Source organism: Chiloscyllium plagiosum, unplaced genomic scaffold (assembly GCF_037043375.1).
Source record: "Chiloscyllium plagiosum isolate Xiang-an unplaced genomic scaffold, Cpla_swu_hap1 HiC_scaffold_1, whole genome shotgun sequence".
In the NCBI taxonomy this organism is placed as follows: Eukaryota; Metazoa; Chordata; class Chondrichthyes; order Orectolobiformes; family Hemiscylliidae; genus Chiloscyllium; species Chiloscyllium plagiosum.
Genome location: NW_028270139.1, coordinates 123669081 through 123691540, shown reverse-complemented (window position 1 = coordinate 123691540; position 22460 = coordinate 123669081). Strand labels below are relative to the sequence as shown.

Sequence of the window (22460 nt, the reverse complement as noted above, 5' to 3'; positions counted from 1 at the left end):
GAATTGGAGTTCATGGAACTCTAGGTGAATCTCTCCAATCAAACCTCAGCCCTCGGCACCCTATTGAAATGCTTCTTTGTGTTCCTTTGTGATTTGGCAAAGGTAAACTGCCATTCTGTGGTCTTTGTTCATACCATCCTCCTCCAGCACTTGATCCCGCATGTTTGCTGACAAAAGCAGCTCAAACTTGCCGCAGCCTCTTTTCCAATATTTTAAATACTGTTGAAAAGTTTTTCCCATCCAAATGTTAGGAAGATGAAAGCTGTTTTCTTCAGTATGATCACATTGAATCTGTGGCCACCTATTGCATTAGTCTCTGATAACAGTATGAAGTTGAGTCAGACTGTTGGCCACCTTGGTGGATAGTGAGATATGGGAACAAATATATAATCATATATGAAGTAAGGCAGTAATGGTAGGGGATTTTAATGACTCCAGTATTAACTGAGATAGTGACCATCCAACTTGAGTTCCAGTCTCCATGATTAATTTATATTGTTAATGGTTCTCTAATCTTGGGTACCACTCTTCAAAATAACAAACTTACACTCTTCTATTCCTGTAAATTACCATCCAATCTCTGACCACCCTCCAATCTTGAGAGGAACAGGTCAAAGGAGGTGGAGGTGGGTTCTTTGTTAAATGAGCTCCTTGAGGGCACAAGGAAGCATGGAAAAGAAAATTGAGAAAGATATAAGGCAGATGACTAGATAGTGTTGCAAACAAGTCCATGACAAGTCCATTTTAATGTGCAAGAAGAAAGGGAGCAAAATTCTAAAATTGCACTGAGGAAACCTTTTTCAGTCAGTACTGGGAAAGCCCAACAAGGCAGGAGTCAGTTTCAGAACTAATAATGACCCTAGGCAGGTTGAAGGTGTATAGAATTTTGGGAAACATTTTGGAGATAGTAACCAGAGCTCAGTTGGATTTCAGGTAGTTATGGAAAAGAACATGGACTGGTCAGGCATAAAAGTTCTAAATTTTATTGAGGGAAGAGACAATTTGGCCCAAGTAGACTAAGAACAACTACTGGCAGATAAAACTTTATCAGTGAACTGGGAGGTATTCAAGGAGGAAACAGTGTAAATAGGACAAATATGTTCATGTAAAGACAAATGGTGGGTTCAGTAGAAAACATTGCATATCAAGGGGCATAATGGTCAGATTTAAGGCAAAAAAGATAATCTTATGGCAGATATTGAGGGCTCAATGTAGCAAAGACCCAAGAAAAATATAAAATGTGCAGGGAATCTTTAAAAAGGAAATTACAAATACAAAGACAGTGCATAAAAAAGAAGTCTTGACAGGCTTTTTAAATATATAAAGAGCAGGGCAATAACTGGGGAAAGACTGAGGCCCATTAGGGATCATAGAGGTAATCCATGTGCGGACCTCGGAAGATATGGGCGCAGCTCTCAATGAACATTTTCCGTCATTTTTCACACTGGACAAGTGTGACACAGGGAGGAGGATTGTAAAATATTCAAAGAGATGAACATAGATAGGAAGTACCAGCGGATTTCTTGTTCATCAAAGTGGACAAAATCTGAAGACCTGGATGAGATGTATTTCAGGCTGTTTAGGGAGGCAAGTGAGGCTGTAATTTTCAAGCTCTGTCTGGCCACAAGTGAGGGTCCAGATATCTGCTACTGCTGTCCCATAACTAAAAGGGGGAGGACACAAATTGACTAGGAAATTACAGGTCAGTCAGTTTAACCTTGGTGATGGGAGATGTTTTTATGAGAAAAATTTCCAGGGGACAAAACAAATCTGCACTTGGAAGGACATGGAATAATGTATAATAGTTAGTTTGGATTTGGTAAAGGATAGTCATGTTTGACAGATTTGATGAAATGTTTTGTGAGGTGACCAGGAGTGTTGATGAGGTTCCAAAATTGGCAATGAGGCAGGAAGCAGAAGGTAATGCTCGATGGCCTCTGTGATTAATGGTTTGTTTCCATACAGCTAGGTTCTGGGGCCCTCACTGTGTGTGGTATAAGTGAATGAATTGTATTTAAATATAGGAGGTATGATCAAGATGTTCACAGATGACACAGACTTGAATATTTCGATGCATTCCTGGCTGTTCTCTCATATTCTGCCTTCTGTCAGCTTGAGATATCCAAAACACTGCTGTTTGTGTACTAACTCTTGCCAAACACTTGAAAATCTGTCACGATTTGTCACAGCGTCATACAGCATAGAAACAGACTCGTCAGACCATCTTGTCTATGCCAATCAACAAAGACCAGACTGCACTAATTCACTTTACCTGCATTTAATCCATAGCCCACTATGCCCTGACATTTAAAGTGCTTACACAAATCGTTCTCAATTGTTGTGAAAATACCTGCCTCTGTTATCATCTCAAGAAGTACTTTCCATATTTTTACCACTGTCTGTGTGAAAATGTTCTTTCTCCGATCTCCTGTAAACCATTCCCTCTTCACCCTTAAACTTGTGCCCTTTGGTCTTATATACATCTGCCATTGGGAAAAGGTTCTTACATTCCACTTTGTCTATGTCTCTGATGATTTTGTATGTCTCGATCAGATTTCCTCCCAACCTTCTCTGTTCCAAGGAACGAAAATCCAGTCTATCCAGTCTCTTCTCAAAACTGAGCCATTCATCTCAGGCAGCATCCTGGTGAATATCTTCTGTACCTTCGCCAGTTCAAGCATGTCCTCCTTTTAGTGTGGAGACCAGAACTGTACTCAGTATTCCACCTGTGACTTAACCAAAGTTCTATTAAGTTGTAACAAGATTTTCTTTCTCCTACATTCTATGCCCTAGCTAATGAAAGCAAGCATCTTGTATACTTTCTTTACCACCCTGTCGACCTATGCTTCAACATTCATAGACTTTACAGTAAAGTTCCTTTGTTCTTCAGTACTCATTAGAGAACTACTATTCGTTGTGTATATCCTTCCTTATTTGACCTCCCAAAATGCATCACCTCACATTTCTCAGGATTAAATTCCCAGCACCAATCCCTGTCCTACACATCTGTTCACAGGCTTCCAATCACAGTAACATGTCTCGCCCATCATCCTTTTCTCCCTGTGTGCAAGCCAAGTTTGGACCCAATGTGCTAACTTCCCTTGCATCCCATGGGCTGTTTAGTGTTTAGACCAGCCTTCCATGTGGTCTTACAGAAGTCCATGTAAACTATATTAACGTCATCAAAATATTTAGTCACCTTTCAAACAAAAAAAATCAATGAAATTGGTCAGATAGCATCTCCCTTTAACAAATCCAAACTGACTACCTTTGATCAAATTCTGCCTTCCCAAGTGTCCTTCAGAATGCAAGGTTTGTGATGGTTTGTAGCACAGGTTGAGGTTTAGGGCGTAGATTTGCTCGCTGAGCTGTAGATTTGATATCCAGACGTTTCATTACCTGGCTAGGTAACATCATCAGTGGCGACCTCCAAGTGAAGCGAAGCTGTTGTCTCCTGCTTTCTATTTATATCTTTCTCCTGGATGGGGTTCCTGGGGTTTGTGGTGATGTCATTTCCTGTTCGTTTTCTGAGGGGTTGATAGATGGCATCTAGATCTATGCGTTTGTTTATGGCGTTGTGGTTGGAGTGCCAGGCCTCTAGGAATTCTCTTGCATTTCTTTGTTTAGCTTGTCCCAGGATAGATGTGTTGTTCTAGTCGAAATGTTGGTTTTTTTCATCTGTGTGTAGGGCTACGAGGGAGAGAGGGTCGTGTCTTTTTGTGGCTAGCTGGTGTTCGTGTATCCTGGTGGCTAACTTTCTTCCTGTTCATCCTATGCAGTGTTTGTGGCAGTTATTGCATGGAATATTGAAGATGATGTTGGTTTTGTCCATGGGTTGTACTGGGTCTTTTAAGATTGTTAGTTTTTGTTTGAGAGTGTTGGTGGATTTGTGTGCTACTAGGATTCCGAGGGGACTTAGTAGTCTGGCTGTCATTTTTGAAACTTCTTTGATGTATGGTAAGGTGGTTAGGGTTTCTGGCTGTGTTTGGTCTGCTTGTCGTGGTTTGTTCTTTTAGAATCTGCGCACTGTATTATTTGAGTATCCGTTTTTCTTGAATACGTTGTATAGGTGGTTCTCCTCTGTTTTCCGAAGTTTGTCTGTGCTGCAGTATTTGGTCAGTGTTTGTCGGTTTTCTGTATATGCAGGTTTGTAGTTCTCCATTGTCCCTTTCTTTCGACTGTGACGTCCAGGATTTTTGATAGTCCGTAGAATCGTGGGGTGTTGGTCCCGTCGGGTTTCATTTTCTGGAATTCCATCTTGTTTAATTGTCCGGAATTGTGTAATTAAACTAGACGGAATTCCAGAAAATGAAACCCGACACGATTCTACGGACTACCAAAAATTCGTAAACCAGGAGCCCCCCTCAGACCCATAGTCTCACTACCCGGAACACCAACTTACAGATTGGCCAAAGATCTACACACAAAACAGAAGTACCGAGTAGAAGAGTCATAGCACTCCATCCACTCCACCCAGGGATTCCTAAAAATCATCAAAAACACCAAAATAGAGGAAGACGAAGCAATGATCTCATTCGATGTAACAGCACTATTCACCTCCATCAACATCGACCTGGCAAAGGAAACACTTACCACACTTTTAGAAGAGACCATCACACACACACCAACCACCATCAAGCACATTACCAATGAAAACATCATGAAGCTAGTGGACCTGTGCCTCACCACCCACATCACTTTCAACAAAATAGTCTACAAACAAACCAACGGCACACCCATGGGTTCTCTGCTATCAGGATTCATAGCAGAAGCAGTAATGCAAAGACGAGAACAAACAGCCCTACCAAGGCCTCAAGGCCCTCAGCCTTTCCTCATAAGACATACCAGGCAGCATCCTAGTAAATCTCCTCTGCACCCTTTCCAAAGCTTCCACATCTTTCTTATAATGCGATGACCAGAACTGTACACAATACTCCAAGTGTGGCCGTACCAGAGCTTTGTACAGCTGCAGCATAACCTCCTGGTTCCGGAACTCAATTCCTCTATTAATGAAGGCCAAAACACTGTATGTCTTCTTAACAACCCTGTCAATCTGGGTGGCAACTTTCAGGGATCTGTGTACATGGACACCGAGATTTGTCTGCTCATCTGCACTCCCAAGATTCTTACCATTAGCCCAGTACTTTGCATTCTGATTACTCCATCCAAAGTGTATCCCCTCACACTTGTCCGCATTAAACTCCATTTGCCACCCCTCAGCCCAGCTCAACATCCTATCTATGTCTCTCTGCAACCTACAACATCCTTCGTCACTATCCACAATTCCACCGACCTTAGTGTCGTCCACAAATTTACTAACCCACCCTTCTAAGCCCTCATCCAGATCATTTATAAAAGTGACAAACAGCAGTGGACCCAACACCGACCCTTGCGATATGCTGCTAGTAACTGGACACCAAGGTGAACATGTTCCATCAACTACAACCCTCTGTTTTCTTTCAGCAAGCCAATTATTGATCCAAACTGCTATGTCTCCCATAATGCCATTCCTCCGCATTTTGTATAATAGCCTACTGTGTTGAACCTTATCGAACGCCTTGCTAAAATCCATGTACACCACATCAACATCTCATCTACCTGTTTGGTCACTTTGTCAAAAAAGTCAATAAGATTCGTTAGGCATGACCTACCCTTCACAAAACTGTGCTGACTGTCCCTGATCAGATTATTATTTTCTAGATGGTTATAAATCCTATCTCTTATAACCTTTTCCAACACTTTACCAACAACTGAGGTGAGACTCACTGGTCTGTAATTACCAGGGTTGTCACTTCTACCCTTTTGAACAAGGGAACCACATTTGCTATCCTCCAGTCCTCAGGCACTATTCCTGTAGACAATGTTGATTTGAAGATCAATGCCAAAGGCTCGGCAATCTCTTCCCTTACTTCCCAGAGGATCCTAGGATAGATCCCATCCGGCCCAGGGGACTTGTCTATTTTCACAGTCTGCAGTATTTCTTGTGAACCTCAATCTCTTCTAGTCTAGATGCAAGTATCTCTGTATCTTCCTCGCCAACATTTTCATTTTCTATAGTGAACACTGTCGAAAAATATTTATTTAGTGCTTCCCCTATCTCCTCCGACTCCCACACAACTTCCCACTATTATCCTTGATTGGCCCTAATTTAACTTGTCATTCTTTTATTCCTGACATAACTATGGAAAGCCTTCGGGTTAACCCAGATCTTATCCGCCAACAACTTCTCATGTCTCCTCCTGGCTTTTCTGAGCTTTCTTTTTCAGTCTTTCCTGACTTTCTGTAACCCTCAAGCACCCTAACTGAGTTTTCACATTTTGTCCTAACATAAGCTGCCTTCTTCTTCTTGACCAGGGATTCCACTTCCTTAGTAAATCACGGCTCACGCGTTCTATATCTTCCTGCCTGCCTGACAGATACATACTTATCTAGGAGACACAGGAGCTTTTCCTTGAATAAGCTCCACATTTTTAATGTGCTCATCCCCTGCAGTTTCCTTCCCCATTCTACGCTTCCTAAATCTTTCCTAACTGTATCGTAATTTCCCTTCCCCCAGCTATAACTCTTGCTCGGTGGAGTACACCTATCCCTTTCCATCACTAAAGTGAACCTGACAGAATTGTGATCACTGTCTCCAAAGTGCTCACCTACTTCCAAATCTAACACCTGGCCGGGCTCATTACCCAGTACCAAATCTAATGTGGCTTCGCCCCTTGTTGGCCTGTCTACATACTGTGTCAGGGAGCCCTCCTGCACACACTGGACAAAAACTGACCCATCTATAGTACTCGTACTGTCGTGATCCCAGTCAATATTTGGATAGTTGAAGTCCCCCATGACAACTACCCTGTCTCTCTCACTCCTACCGAGAATCATCTTTGCTATTCTTTCCTCTACATCTCTGGGACTATTTGGAGGCCTATAGAAAACTCCCAGCATGGTGACTTCTCCTTTCCTGTTTCAATCCTCAGCCCATACTACCTCAGTTAATGAGTCCCCAAACATTCTTTCTACAACTGTAATGTTGTCCCTGATCAACAATGCCACACCTCCCCCTGTTTTACCATCTTCTCTGTTCTTACTAAAACATCTGAATCCCGGAACCTGCAACAGCCATTCCTGTCCCTGCTCTAAGCATGTCTTTGTCATGGCCACAACATCGAAGTCCCAGGTACCAACCCATGCTGCCAGCTCACCCACTTTATTTCGGATGCTCCTCACGTTGAAGTACACACACTTCAAACCAGGTTCTCGCTTGCCAGTGTCAGATACTTGATTTTGGAACTCCCTACTCTCATCCTCTTCTGTATCTGTCCTACAATTTTGGTTCCCACCCCCCTGCTGCATTAGTTTAAATCCACCTTAATAGCTTTAGCGAATTTCCCACCCAGGATATTGGTACCCCTCTAGTTTAGATGAAGACCATCCTGCTTGTAGAGGTCCCACCTACCCCAGAAAGAGCCCCAATTATTCAAAAACCTGAAACCCTCCCTCGTGCACCATCCCTGTAGCCACATGTTCAACTCCTTTCTCTCCCTATTCCTCACCTCACTAGCACATGGCACGGGCAGCAAACCAGAGAAAACAACTCTGTTTGTCCTAGCTCTAAGCTTCCATCCTAGCTCCCTGAATTTCTGCCCCAAGTCCCCATCTCTCTTCCGACTATGTCGTTGTTGCTAATGTGAACCACGACTTGGGGCTGCTCTCCCTCCCTCCGAAGGATCCCAAAAACACGATCAGAGACATCATGGACCCTGGCATCCGGGAGGCAACATATCAACCGTGAGTCTCTCTCGTCCCCACAGAACCTCCTATCTGTCCCCCTAACTATCGAGTCCCCAATGACTACTGCTCTGCTCCTCTTTCCCCTTCCCTTCTAAGCAGCAGGTGCCCCACTGCTTTCCCTGGTAAGTCATCCCCCCCAACAGTATCCAAAACGGTATACTTATTGTTGAGGGGAATGGCCACAGGAGATCCCTGCACTGCCTGCCGGTTCCCTTTCTGTCCCCTAACTGTCACCCATCTGTCGTTTTCTTTTATCTTGGGAGTGACTACCTCTCTGTAAGTCCTGTCAATAACCCCCTTTGCCTCCCGAATGATCCGAAGTTCATCCAACCCTAGCTCTAGTTCCCTAATACGGTTTCGAGGAGGTGCACTTCCCACAGATGTAGTCAGCAGGGACACTAGTGGTGACCCTTACTTCCCACATTCTGCAGGAGGAACATTCAACTGCCCTAAACTCCATTCCCACTATTCTAACTCATGAAGAGACTACTATTAAAAAAGGATTAGGAAATAAACTCGTTACCTTACCTTGTCAAACTGGCTCCCACAACTTTTTTTTTTTAACTGATTTTAACATTCTTGTTCTTGTTTTCCTTCTGTATTTTCATGTCTCCTTGTTTCTGTAATCTTCTTCATGCATGAGATATCTGTGCTTGTCTGATTCTGCTGCTTGTGCATATCCAGTTTTAGTTGCTGCAGCACCGTTGGCTGTGACTTCAGTTTTCTGGGGTTCTAAGCTCTGGAATGTGCTCCTGACATCTCTCGCCCCTTTCTTGCCTGCTCTCCTGAATTAATGCCTTCAAACCTAAGCTGTTTGCCCATGCTTTTGGTTACCTGACCTAGTGGGTAGAGCTTTACCTTGGAGTTTGAGCACCCAGTGTCAGGCTTAAATCTGGTTTTCAAAAGCGTTGGAGAATGTGACAGGACTTCCAAGTCAATTTTACCTGTGGCACCTCAGCACCATCACCACTAAGGAGACATGATCACCACTAAGGAGACATGATCACTACTAAGGCATGCAGGGCCCTTGGATGAGGTAGGCTGATTAAACCTTTTTAAAAAGGGGAGCAAAGAGGGGGAATATCCTTTGACATAATTGCTAGGACCAAGGGGTCTGCCATCCCTGCCCAATGGCTCCCTGTTTTGATTCTCTCCCAACTTGCACTGCCCCCTCTTCACCACAGCTAGAGCTGTGAAGGCATCTGTATTTAGCCTGTTTTATTTCCAGTTGTCAATATATCAATCTTCTCATAAAATGGCCATTAGTGAGCCATTTAAATATTGAAATTTGTCTTGTCCTCCTTGTGATAGGATGCCTGTTTAAAGATGGTCCTGCCATAGGTTGAATGCCCCAATGCCAGGATTTGACTGAGGAGCTGATCTGACCTGGCTCCCTATAATTTTATTAGCCCCCTTGTTGTGGCCAGTGAAACTTTCCCCAGGATCAGTGTTGTACTTGGCTTTATAATGTTGCTGTGAAGTGCCTTAGATGTTTCATTACACTTTATAAGTATTCAGAAAAATATGGTATTATCAAATTCTTATCCATGCATCCAGGTTCCTCTCTAGACTGGCTCCTTTCTCTGTCTGATCTTTCTTCACCTTTACAGATGAAGTAGAAAGAGTCCATGGCACCATTTTAACAAGCAGCCTTGTGTCCTGGCTGATTTTTATCTGTAAATCAGCATCACAACACAACTCAAACCTCCCAGTCCAGGTAGCATCCTAGTAAATATTTTTTGCACTCTTTCTAGCCTAATGCTATCCTACTATAGAGGGGATATTCAGAACTGCATGCAGTACTTCAGATGTGGCCTCACCAACATCTTGCACAGCTGTAACAAGATGCCCCAAGACCTACACTCAGTGTTCTCACTGAAAGTAAGCATGCTGACAGCCTTCTTCAGCACCCTTTCTACCTGTGACTTCACTTTCAAGGAACTGTGTACCTGCACTCTCTGTTCTATAACACTCCCAGGGTCCTTCTATCGACTGTGCAACTCTTGCCCTGGTTTGAAGCTCAGCTGAGAGGAGATGAGAATATCAGGGAATTGAGTAAGAAGAAGCAGACTGTCTTGAAGTGCAGGCCAAAAATACTGGTGGAAATGAGCACATCTGCAGATTCTTGAAGGAGAATCAAGATGCAAAATACACTTCGCCCTCTGTGGATGGACTAAGTGGTTTGTAATAATATCGATGAAATGTGCCTAGTAACCATGATGTAGTGGTGATGATCCTCTCAGGTTTCTCTCACTAGTAATGCTTACACAAGCTGAGGAGAAAGAGGTTTTCTGACTCTTTGGCAGCTGAACATAGATTCTGATCCCTGCCATTTGGCTGTGATGAAAATCAAATGGAAAACCCTGAAAACTTGATTTCATTAAGACTTCACCACAGGCTTCCTTTATTACAATTTTCTTAATTCCTCAACTTTCCCTTGGGTCCAACAACATCTGAGGAAGGCAGATTATTTTGGGAGGAGATTGTTTCTCAGAGCATGAAGAATGAGAGCACGTATAAGCTAATGTTCTTACTGTTAACTACTGAATCAATAGATTAGCCTGTATTTTGCATCTGCACAGTGATGGTGATACTGCTGTCATTTGCTATCATTATTATGTGTTACTGGCAGTATCTTCTGGCATCAGAATATGTGCCGTTAAATGCGGAAATTCAGAGCTCACTGTCACTTCTTCCTGACTGCTCGACACGCTGAGCTGCTTATGTTCTTTCTGATGAAAATAAATTAGAATTGAGTGATGTGCTGAGACCGTTCACTTTTTAAAAATTCTTGCTGTAAAGTTTATTTGCAACTTTTTTCCATATTGAATGGTATGTTACTAGGATTTTTAATAAATAATTGCTGGTTAGTACAGAACTTCAAAATTGTTAAAAGGAAACAAGAAATCCAACATTTTCATCTAGCATTCAGCAGGCTTGGAAGGCATAAAACAGACTGAGCGTGTTAGAAGCTACATATATAAATGCTTAGGCAAAAAGAATGTGTGTGTCTGTGTATTGTACCTCTTTCATGGAAAGAGAAGACGTTATGAAGATTTGCAATCCCTTTTGCATTCCCCCATTGCAACATCCTGACCAAATTGGGTCTCCTTCCCTGCTCTGAGAACTAAGGTTGACGGCTAACCATTTTGCAGCACCTCCGTGCCAACAATGGTCCAATCCATCAGTGCCCCTGTTCTCATGCTGTATAAAGTTGTATCCCACTTTTCAAATATCTTTTATTAGGATATTAAGTTATAATTACCAGTAAACCCAACTTCCTTTGCCCTAATTTTTAAAATCTCATTTTCTTCAAGTTCGCTAATGTTAATTCGCTTTTGATTCCATTTGCATATCAGACTCTTAACTTGACCTTCTGTAAAATAAACCCATTAGTTACTTCTTGGTTTTCTGCCTGTGGAAATTCTTCAACATGATTGGTTATTTAGTCTATTCAGTGACCTTATTGTTGTTCCACACCAGTGATCCTCATGGTTGCCACCAAAACAAAATGGACGTTGGAAAAGTTGAAGTTTGTGCCTTAGAGCTGGCTAGATCTCAGGGGATTGTATATAGACAGCCTCCTTTGAGGGCATGAATTAACACAGTTTTGCCACCCACTGCAAAATCCTGGTCACTGTGACTGGTACCGTTATCAATGTACTTATGATGGAGAGAAAGCTAACTCAATGGTACTATATTGAAGAATGTTCTCGTGAGGAGCCAAAAAGGGGAAATATTCTTAGTCATGAATTTTGAAAACAAACATTCACCAATACATACCAATGCAAATCAATATCTACTCTTCTAGAAGTGTCAATGTTTGAATTTGTCTGTTCCCCAAACAGCAGGATGGAGTGGTTGCTAAGTGTTTAATTGAGTCCAGCTCTCATATAAATCACTTAAATTGCAGGTCAATCCCCAGAATCATAGGCTACTGTTTGAAGTGTTTGATGAAAACCGACTGGTGAGTACAAGTGAATAAATTTACTGCTTCTATTGTTAATTGATTTGGAAAGAATAATTAATTTATCTGAAAATACCTTGCCACTTGTTTTCATTGCCAATTCCCCGACATGTTTGTGCTTTACTCTGTTCTTTGTTTGGTCATAAATATTGCACTGTTTATATTAGAATAACATCCAATGATAATGATGCCTATACATCGATCTATGATGGAAAATAAAGCTGTTGGAAAATAAACTGCAGCACACTGGTAGTTAGATTGTCAAAAGAGTGATTTGGTGTGACTTTGAAGGAGCACTGTTTTCTAATAAGTTATTTGCCACAGAATCCATTAATTAAGTTGCACTAGTGTGCCAGGTAAGTTTGTGTTGGAAGTTCTGTACACATTTGAAACACAAGTGTCATGCCAGTTCTGTTTTGTGTGCGTATGATCACTTAGTCTTGTATTAGTTTGTGTCATTGACTACGTAGAAACACATTAAGTGTGGCTCAATCAGTGCTTTTTTTTTAATGAAAGAAAGTCTTTTGGGTCATTTGGAATTAAACTGTAATTTGTTTTGCCAATTTTATATTGGTATTTATTCCGTTGCAAAACATTATCACGGGAATAGACTTGTACAGGATGACCTTTAGTCTTGGAGTTAAAATTATTTAGCTTTGGTTTTGGTTTATGCTGGACAAGAATTGCTATCCTAGATATGTGAACCCTTCATCCCAGGGCAGTTTGAAAGCTGTGCTGTAGCTGAGATTTTAGAGCCAAGTGTTTTTCTTTATCACAAAGTGCAACACTACTGTTGTCCTGTCAACTCTGTCCCAGCAGTGAAGAATAAAAATAGAATCAATAAAATCTCTCTTCCTTCATTTCAAATTGAAAATCAACTTTGTTTCTTATTAATGTGACGTACATAAAATGTATTTTAAACAACCATTCAGTATCACTAATTTGTCCAGCATTAACATTGCTCAAATTAATCAAACCCACCACCAATGCTGATTGTTTAATTAATAGCTAGTTCTATACTTTAAGAAATGACTGACAAGACTGGCTCTTAAGGGATTTAAGTCACATTGGATGCTGATGTTGAAATAGTGTGATTTTTCTTTTGGGAAAATTAAAAGAATCAATTGCTCACAACCTCTAACCATTTGGCTAATTTAAGCTCAGGATAAGTGAGGAATATTCTTTAATAAAGAATAACAGTGGTTTCACATTGTTTCAAAGTGACTGGTATTTTATGTCATGCAGCATGTGTTGTACCCAGAATAAAGTGTCACTCTAACTATTATGTATTACACTGACCTGAGTCATATTTTGGGAAAGGGTTCTTTAATACTCAAATACTTTAATACTACCTTACTGGCAGAATTCTGTGGATATCAGTAAATGTGTATATGTGAAGCTCCTTTAGAGCTATTAGTATGTGACTTACAGCATTTGAATCATATGGGTACCATGCGAACATTGGAACCTGTCCTTTAGGAGCGTGAGTGGGCCGTTTGCTCCCCCACTACAAAACAAAACCCTGAGCCTGCCCCAACACTCAGTAAGAGTGTGACTGATCTGAATCCTCCACATTCCTAACAATTATCTGTCATTTTTTACTCCTTTGCTAAGTAGGAATCTTTCTATGTCTGGCTAAAACGTATTCAAAGTTTTGCTTTCATTGCATGTTGTGAGAGATTCAAAAACTCAAGAGTCCGAGAGAAAATAAAACACCTAATCTTATCTTAATGAACAACTGCTTATTTATAAATGATGACTCCTGGTTCTAGGTTTTCAGTAGTATACATCTTTTTCATGTCCACCTGTCAAGATCTCTGAAGAATTTGTTTCATTCAAATTGCCTCTTACTCTTCTAAACTCCAACAGATTGCAGGATTAGCTTGTCTAACCTTTCCTTATAAAATATTCTACTCATTACAGCTATTAATCTAGGAAACCTTCACTGCACTGCCTACAATGTAAATGCATCCTTAAATAAAGTGACTGTTATTGATCATAGTTCTGTAGCTTCAGTCTCCCCTAAACCCCTGTATTATTGAAGCATAACCTCCCTCCTGTGGTGTTCAATTCCTCTTGCAGCAACTGATAATATTGTTTATCATATTTCCCAATAGTAAGTTTGTTAGCTTTCTCAATTACTTGTTGTACCAGTGCAAATCTTTACTGTTTACTATAATTAGAGTCATAGAGATGTACAGCATGGATCAACTGAGTTGCGAGAGTCAATCCAATTGTTTACTAGTCCTGATAAATTATAAAACCCACCTCAGTACGTTTTCACAAGTTTTGCAGAATTTAAATTTATCAAAATATATACAAAGGAATTGATACTTAAAGTGGTAGATTGCAGGTTATCCGAATTGGGATATGAGTTTGTGACAGGTGTTAACTGGACACAGTGCTCTTGGTCATTTCTGTTGATTGAAGTTCTTCTGTCGTCCATCTTCCTTTTTATGAAACAAACCACTGAGAACCAGGCCTTACCAGTGATTAATACTTTCTTTATTTTTAATAGGTATTTTTATTGAAAGAAAAATAGATTTTTTAACATTTTTAATTAGTACTTTCTAATCTACCTGTTCAGATATTATTACATACCTTCTGGAGCAGACAGAATTTGAACCCAAGCTTTCTGGCTGAAAGACAAGGACTCTGCGATTGTGCCACAATATCCTTCTCCAACCCCTCTCCGCCTTAGTAGCTTCTGTTTAAAAGATGGTCTTTATAACACAGACCTTCTAACCCAGAAATAGAAACACTATGATTGCACCAAACAATCCCCAATTATGCTTTTTAGTTTTTTTTTCAATTAACCTGGTGAGAGAAGGTATTACCTGCCTTGAGAGCAGGTGAGACTTGAACTGTGTGATAGGGACATGAAACACGAAGCCACAAGAACCTCACCCACAATCTACTGTCTCCCGATTACTTTCCTAAGATGATAGTTATTCATGAAACTATGCTCTTTAATGTTTCTATAACTTTTATAACTTCACACGAATATCTTCTTTACATATTAGTTCAAGATAGGAGAATGTTGCCATGTTTTATGATTGATACTCTGCACTTATTGCTTAATTTTCTCAATTAGTCAGAATTTCTCTTTAGGTCAAACACCTTATTGATAACTTTATTTTTAGAAGGCAGTTTGTTTTTACTAGTGGATGTTTGCCCTTGGAAGTTGCCTATTTTTTTCTGAATATGTGTTTCAGTAGTAAAGTTGCGCATGACCCTAAAACTAAACAATTTAAAACGAATGCAGAAAATTGTGAAGTCACTCATACTTAAAATCATAGTGTATGTATAAAGTATTAATGTACTGTGACAACTAGTGTGAAAAGACCAGGCAAAAATTCATGTGGGCTTGCTCATTCAACCTGGAAAGACTACAAGGTCTTATTCTGTGACATGAAGTGAAGTGTAGTAGAAGCTGAACACATCCTCAAAAAGGTATGATTACAAGCTAGGCCAGTCGTGTGGTGTGTATGTACCCTAAATTTAGTACAACTAAATAGATGCTAAATTATCACTTGCTTAATCAAAACACAATAATTAACAAATTAAACTACAACTTTATTAGACACTGACTTTCCTACACCTGCATGCAGACATTTTGCCATTCATGTGATAGAACTTTCTGCATCTGGGTTCTGCAGATTTAACACATTCAGTAATTACTTCTCTTATTCTTCCTGCAAAAATGGACAAATTTGTACTTTCCCATATTATGCTCCATTTCCCATTATTTACCTGTTCATTTAAACTATTTATATTCTGTTGTAGCTATCTGATATCCTTGGTACATCTTAGTTTTTGACCTATCTTTGTGTAATGATGGATGTGAAATGTGTTGTGAGAATCTGAGACTGGTAGCCTCTGTTATTTACTTTTCAATTCCCCCTGAACTATTTATGTTCAGTTTTCATTTATGTTATCCACTGGGTACCTTTCGTAAGTGCTCTTCGCACCCCACTCAATCTTAATTTCCATCACTTTTATCATCTAGGGACCTCTGGGTCTGCTTACCCTACTTTTCCTCCATGAAAATAAACCTTGACTGTACTTGAAGTATCCTTTCTTTAAAACCAGACCATTGTTGAGGTACACTTTTGCCTGCTAATCTGAGGTTCATTTTTGTTTTTCTGGACCAGATCTATCCTTACCCTGTTAAACTTGGCTTTTCCTAGTTAATAGTTCTTACTCTGGATTGCTTCTTATTGGCTATTGCAACTGCTGTCTTATCTGCTACAAAAACAGAAATTACTGGCAAAACTCAGGAAGTTGGGCACCATCGATGGGAAACAAGCAAAATCATTGCTTCAAGTCCAATGACTCATCATCAGAAATGTTAGCAGCTTGGAGAAAAAGTTTATGCTGAAACTGAAGTGGGGGATGTGGGAGCTGAAAGGTGAGCAGTTAGCTAGAGACCGAGCTCAGAGAGAGAGAGAGAGAGAGAGATGAAAGGGGTAGTGAAACGACAAAGTAATGGCTAGCAAGCCAGGATAGAAGAAAAGCTGAATAAAAGATGATAAGGCGATATTTTCTGATTGGTGTGATACGACAATTGATGCCTTAAGTAATTTGTGATGAGACCTGAGATTTTTAGCAAAGGTATTAATGATTTGGATGAAGGAGTAGAGTTGTTTCTCCAAGTTAGCAGATGTACTGAATTAAGTATCGGGAAGGTTGTATGGTGCGGCAGTGATAAATATGCAAATATAATGATATTGACCAATGTAAACTTTTCTGCATTTAGTGATTAATGAGGCAGACAAAGCAAATGCTCGTATCTGTTTCCAAAGCTAGACCCAGACAGGTTGCCAAATGCTGTACAGCGAGAGGGATGTGCCTTGTGTGCATAGCATGGCTCACCAGGAGACTCTCCAATTCTTTCATAGACATGTTGGAAGGATTTACTGGGCAATAATCAACCTGTCAGCCAAGTTATGAATGTGCGTTACATTGCCCTCAAGATATTCAATAGGATGATGGAATCAGAAACATGAGCTTTTTTAAACTACAGTTTGCTCTTCCTAGGATTGATACCTTTTTCTTACAAATTGTCTTTTAATTGAAAACATTAAAAATTGGCGATGCCAAAGTATGGGATATTCCAACTATAAGACATTGGGGTGGAAACAAAAATGGCTTGTCAACTCATCAGGCTATCTCTCGAAGATGACATTGAGTTAGCAAGGTGCAAAGGCAGAGAGCAAAAGGGATTGGGACTTTATTATGTGGTTAGCAATGGCATGTTGCTGATTTATGTGCAGTCAAAATAAACGGGCAGCCCTATACTCTAAGTCAATCAAAAGCACAAGGGCTATTTACACTACATACCTTACTGGAGACATCAATGGGGCAAAGAGCAATTAATTGATCAATAATCAGCCACAGGAAATAATAATGTGCTCAAGTGATGTGGTATGGTTGTATGTGCTGTGTGAATTGCAGGGGTAATCATACATTACATTACGTATCAAAAGTGAAATAGTTTACCTGCTGGAAATCTGAAATAAGAACAAAATAATTCAGGTTACTTGGAGCAATTTGGGCGGGAGAAAGTTAGTTCATGTTCTGGGTCAATAATGTTTTCATTTGCTGTGATTTACAGGCCCGATAGCCTCATAACAGTAGCTATAAAAATTCTGGAATCTTATTATTAAGGAGAGCATTGAACATAGCAAAACAAATAGAGAAGTGGAGAGAAGGAGGGAACACATTCCATAACTTTGGGTCCAGGTAACTTAAGGTGTGGCTGCCAGTTGTGAAGCGATTAAAACTGGGGTTGCACAAGAGGACAGAACTAGAGATTTGGTGTTTCTGATAATTATGGAGCTGAAAGATTACAGTGTTAGAGAGGGATAAAGCAGCAGAGGGGTTTCAACAAAACCTTTGACAAAGTTCCATATGGAATCCTATCAAGAAGATGCATGGGATACAAGATAGTTTGATAAAGTGGATTCAAAATTGGCTCAGTTGTAGGAGATAGAGGCCGATGTCAGAAGTCTGCTTAAGTGACTGGAAGGCTGTGTCCAGTGACGTACCACAGGGGTCTGCGCTGGGTCCCCTACTATTTGTCATTTATATTAATTACATAGATGACTGTGCAGAGGGTTGGATTAGTAAGTTTGCAGATGATACAAAGATTGTGAGATGGTTAACAGTGGGGTTGTGTGTCCTGGGCTACAGGAAGATATAAATGAGGTAGTCAAATGCGTAGGTAAGTGGCAGATTGAATTCAATCCAAAAAAGTATTGGGGTGGATACACTTTGGAAGGAGTAATTTGACGAGAGAATGCAATGAATATCATGACACGAGGAAGTTCTGTGAAACAAAGGGATCGTAGCATGTTTGTCTACAGATCTGTGAAAGTGGAAGGACATGCTCGTAGTTAGTGGTACAAAAGGCATATGAGACACTTACCTTTATCAATCAAGACATCGATTACAAAACTAGGGAAGTCCTGATGGGATCGTGCTTGGGTGAGACCACAGCTAGAGTACTGTGTGCAGTTCTGATCATCACGTTATTGGAAAGATGTGATTCCCCTTCAAAGTGTGCAGAGGAGATTCATCAGGATGCTGCCTGGGATGGAAAGTTTAAGTTCCAAGGGAACGTTGACAGGCTTGAGTTGTTTTCATTGCGCCTCCGTCTTCTCTGCTCTGATCTGATTGAGGTGTCTAAGTTTGAGGAACATGGACAGAGTGGATAAGGAGTTTCTGTTCCCTTTAGTTGAAGGGAGTCACAAGGGGACTTGAATTCAGGGTGAGGGCAAGGATGTTTAAGGGGGAAATGTGAGGGAAAACGTTTTTAGCTGGGGGGTGGTGACGGTCTGGAATGTGCTATCTGGGAGGGTGTGGAGACAAGTTGGCTCACATCCTTTAAAAAAGTACCTGGATGAGTATTTGGTACGTCATAACACCCAAGGCTATGGGTCAAGTGGCTGTTTCTGCTGTTGTCTTTTCTGGTGACTGTGTTGATGCCAAGTGTTCCATCCAGTTTCATTTCTTTGTTCAGATTTTGTAGCAATTGCTACAACTGAGTGGCATGCTAGGCTATTTCAGAAGGTAGATGAAAATCAGTCACGATGCTGTGGCTCTGGAATCACATGTAGGCCAGACCAGATGAGGATGACAGATTACCTTCCCTGAGGAACATTAGTGAGGTGGAATGTGGTGATTTGATTGATAACTCATCTCAGGGTCAAATGTAACACAAAAAAAATGTGAGAGTTGACTGGTTTAATCTGTCCGGAAGCTGAAGGAGAGGAGTGAAGTAGTTGGTAGATAAGGTAAGAGTTTGAAATGAGAACTGAAAATGATGTACTTAGTCTTTCCAAAGTTTTAATGGAAGGAATTATTGCTCAACTCGTGCTTGTATTCAGACAAATGGTCTGAGATTTGAGCAACAATGAATGAGCTGTGAGAGGCGATGGAAAGGTAAAGCTGGATGTCATGAGCGTACATGTGAAACGTGCAGTGTGATTGAAACAGTGTTTTCAAAGTGGAGGAGTATCTGTGGCGGAGTTCCTTAAGATCGGGACCAGGATCACTGCTTTTCCAGATATGTGTTGATAATCTCAATTTGAGTGTAAAGGATACACTTTCAAAATTTGCAGGTCGCACACAGTTTTGAAATACTGGGAACTGTGAGGAAGATAGTGATAGACATCAACAGAGTGTAACAATGACGTAAGGCAAATTGTAGATGAAATTTCATGTTTAGAAATATGAAGTGATATATTTCACCCAATGACATCAAGAGATATGTAAGTCAGTCAGGAAAGTATTATTGAATGTTGGAGCAGGCTTGATGAGCTGAATGAGCAATTTCTATTTTCATGTTTCAGTGCATCCTTCTGATGTTCCCATGAATGAATTAAAAAAAAGCTTTTATGCAAGGCAGTGCATTTACAGAATCTAAGTTATTTTTTATTCATTCATGGGGTGAAGGCATTGCTGGCTGGGCAGCATTTTTTGCCCAACCCAGGGGGCAGTTAAAAGTCAACTGCCTTGCTGTGGTTTGGAGTTACACTTCGTCCAGACCAGGCAAGATTAGCAACTCTTCTTCCCTGAAGGACATTAATGAACCAGATGGTTTTTTTCAACACTCGGCAATGGTTTAATGGTCATCATCAGACTCTTAATTCCCGATTTTTATTGAATATGCATCCCACCATCTGCCATGGTGAGAATCAAATCCAGGTTCCCAGAAGATTTCCTGGCTCTCTGGATTAACAGTCCAGTGATAAATACCATTAGACTGTTATGTTCCCATAAAAAGTGAAAGATTATGTTTGATTTTGTACCAACCTGGAGAAGTTACAACGTGCAAATTATAAATCTGAATGTATTGTATAATGATTTGTCTTTCTGGGGTTAAAATACAAAGAGAACCTTAACTGGCTCATACAAATTCTTGACTCTCTCGCCCACAGTCCTCTTGTGTTATAGTATCAGTTTGAGCTTTTGACAGCTAGTTTTAGGCTTACATTTTCTTTGATGTAAAAATAGAAAATATTGGAAATACTTAGTTCGTCTGGCAGCACCTATAGAGAGAGCAACACAGTCTCAGGTCAGTAATCTTTTGTCAGAACCTTGCTGTTGAATTTTCTTTTGTCTTGTGTGGAGAGTTTTCTTTTATAATAGCACTTTATTGTCACATGTATCTTTACAGTCATTGCATTTAACATGTTATTATAATAATATTCTGCTTTATTAGGGCAGAGTTCAGTTAGTTTTAATTATATTGTGATGTCTTGATTTAAATGAGAATGCAAAAGGTTTCTGTGTGAGTGCTTTAGTTATAGAGCCATAGTTTTTTTTCAGTTTTGTTTGAAAACTTTCACCAGTGATACCAGTGAAATAACTCCAACTCCCATTTTAATTTGTGTTCACCAAGTATTACAGCTGTAGCTTTCTTCAAACGTTTCAGGAATTGACTGAAAAATTAAATTGGTTACCTATGCAAAACCAAAGCTATTGTATCAATGGTAATAATTTTAAGTGGCTCTTGAGTAATATTGCATCATTGGTTCTGAAACCCATGGCAATATATTTTACAGAATTTGTTTTTATGGGAAGTTAAGTGTAGATCAATATAATTTGTCTTGCCCTTCAAATAATCCTGTCGCATATCTTACTAATGCTCACTATTTGTACTTGCATGTAAAAGAAACAGCTTGTAATTTGTTTAATGACTTTCATGACCACAGGGATGTATTAACGTGTTTTACAGCCAATTGAGCACACTTGCAGTATAGCTACTCTTGTAATTGCAATAAAAGCTGTATTCACTTATTGCAGAGTAAGCTCCATAAACAGAGATATCTAAAATATTTGTGCTTGCATTACAGACACAGACAATTTCTGTGTTAATGACCCATCTTATTGGATTTGCCATCTCTATCAGCCTGACCACCATAGGCTGGAGGCAACAGTGCACTGCTGTCAGAAAATTAATAACATGGGCATCAAATTTTCCACAAAGGCAGCTGTTGTAATCAGCACCTTACTGCTGACCTCTGAACGTGTGTGCCTGGTGGATCATAAACGTCACTATAACAAGCACTCGTGAAGTAGGGTCTGTTCCACCTGGAAATGTTGTGACTAATGTGACAAAAATAACCAAGTAATACATGACCTTATTGAATTTGAGCAGACTGGTTTTACAGACGAGAAGATTCACTGCGCATTGAGAAAAGCATCAATACTATAGGCATCCAAAGACGACTCGACAGCATAAAATCTGTAATGTAAAGAACAAATGTTGGGTAAAAAGAACACAAGAGATCCAAATCTCTGACATTAAGGGCATGTGTGGTTCCTTCAGTGATGTGAAGACAATCTGTGGCCCAGTACTTAAGGTGATACTTCACTCAGTCAAGAATGAAGCAGAGTTCATCAAGTACAGTGAGGCAGTCAATGCTCACTGGAGAGGGTGTTTTGAGTATAGGTAATTCCTGAACTGAAACAGTTTTTGACTTGATGCCCATTACTCGATTCATTGATACACTTGCAGCCCAGTCTCATCATCACCTGAAATCAATTGAAGGATCCATTTTGCAGCTTAACAACAGTGAAGCTTCAGGAGTAGGTGGATTCCATGCCAAAGTTCTCAAACACAATGGAGATATTGTTCTTGCACACTATGTGACTGCATATTCCTCAGTGTGAACATTTTAATAGATCTTAAGGATGCTGCGATCATGACTATATTCAGGAAGGAAGACAATGATGACATCTATAGCAGAATCTCCCTGCTATCTGTTACAGGGATGGTTCTAGCAATGATCCTGCTAAGTTGACTCCTTGTGTTTGCCAAAGAGGTGCTTAGAGTCATAGTTTGTGCCCATTTGAAAGGCACCACAGACACAATCTTTATAAAGTGGAATGAATAATACCAATGTTCTGTAAGGCTTTTTTGTTGGATAATAGAAGCTTTTGATTTTGTCAACTCTGGAGTCTATTCCTTGAATGTGCCACCAATGAAAACTGCGGTTAAACAGAGATATGTCACCACACTAACAAACTTTTCCTCTTCCTTGCTGCAATACTTCACCTCAGCACCAGCAAATCACCCTGGGCAAGAAGATCATTAGCATAACAGACAGGACTCTATTCAGTCTATGACACCTTCCATTCAAATCGAAAATCACTCTGCTCTCCATCATGGAATTGTCGTGTGCAAGTAATGACTGTG

The 22460-nt window shown here is 40.2% G+C and overlaps 1 protein-coding gene across 4 annotated transcripts in view; it reads left to right on the top strand.

Annotated features, from left to right (window-relative positions):
• nedd4l (NEDD4 like E3 ubiquitin protein ligase) overlaps positions 1-22460 on the top strand; it is a 497553-nt gene that overhangs the window by 219791 nt on the left and 255302 nt on the right. For 3 of the 4 annotated variants that reach the window (XM_043678365.2, XM_087990460.1, XM_043677840.2), the window contains one exon: positions 11699-11752. The exons of the other annotated variant lie outside the window; for it this stretch is intronic. In XM_043678365.2, coding sequence (XP_043534300.1) covers positions 11699-11752 — 54 coding nt within the window. The remainder of the gene's footprint in view (positions 1-11698; positions 11753-22460) is intronic. 4 annotated transcript variants of the gene reach the window in all.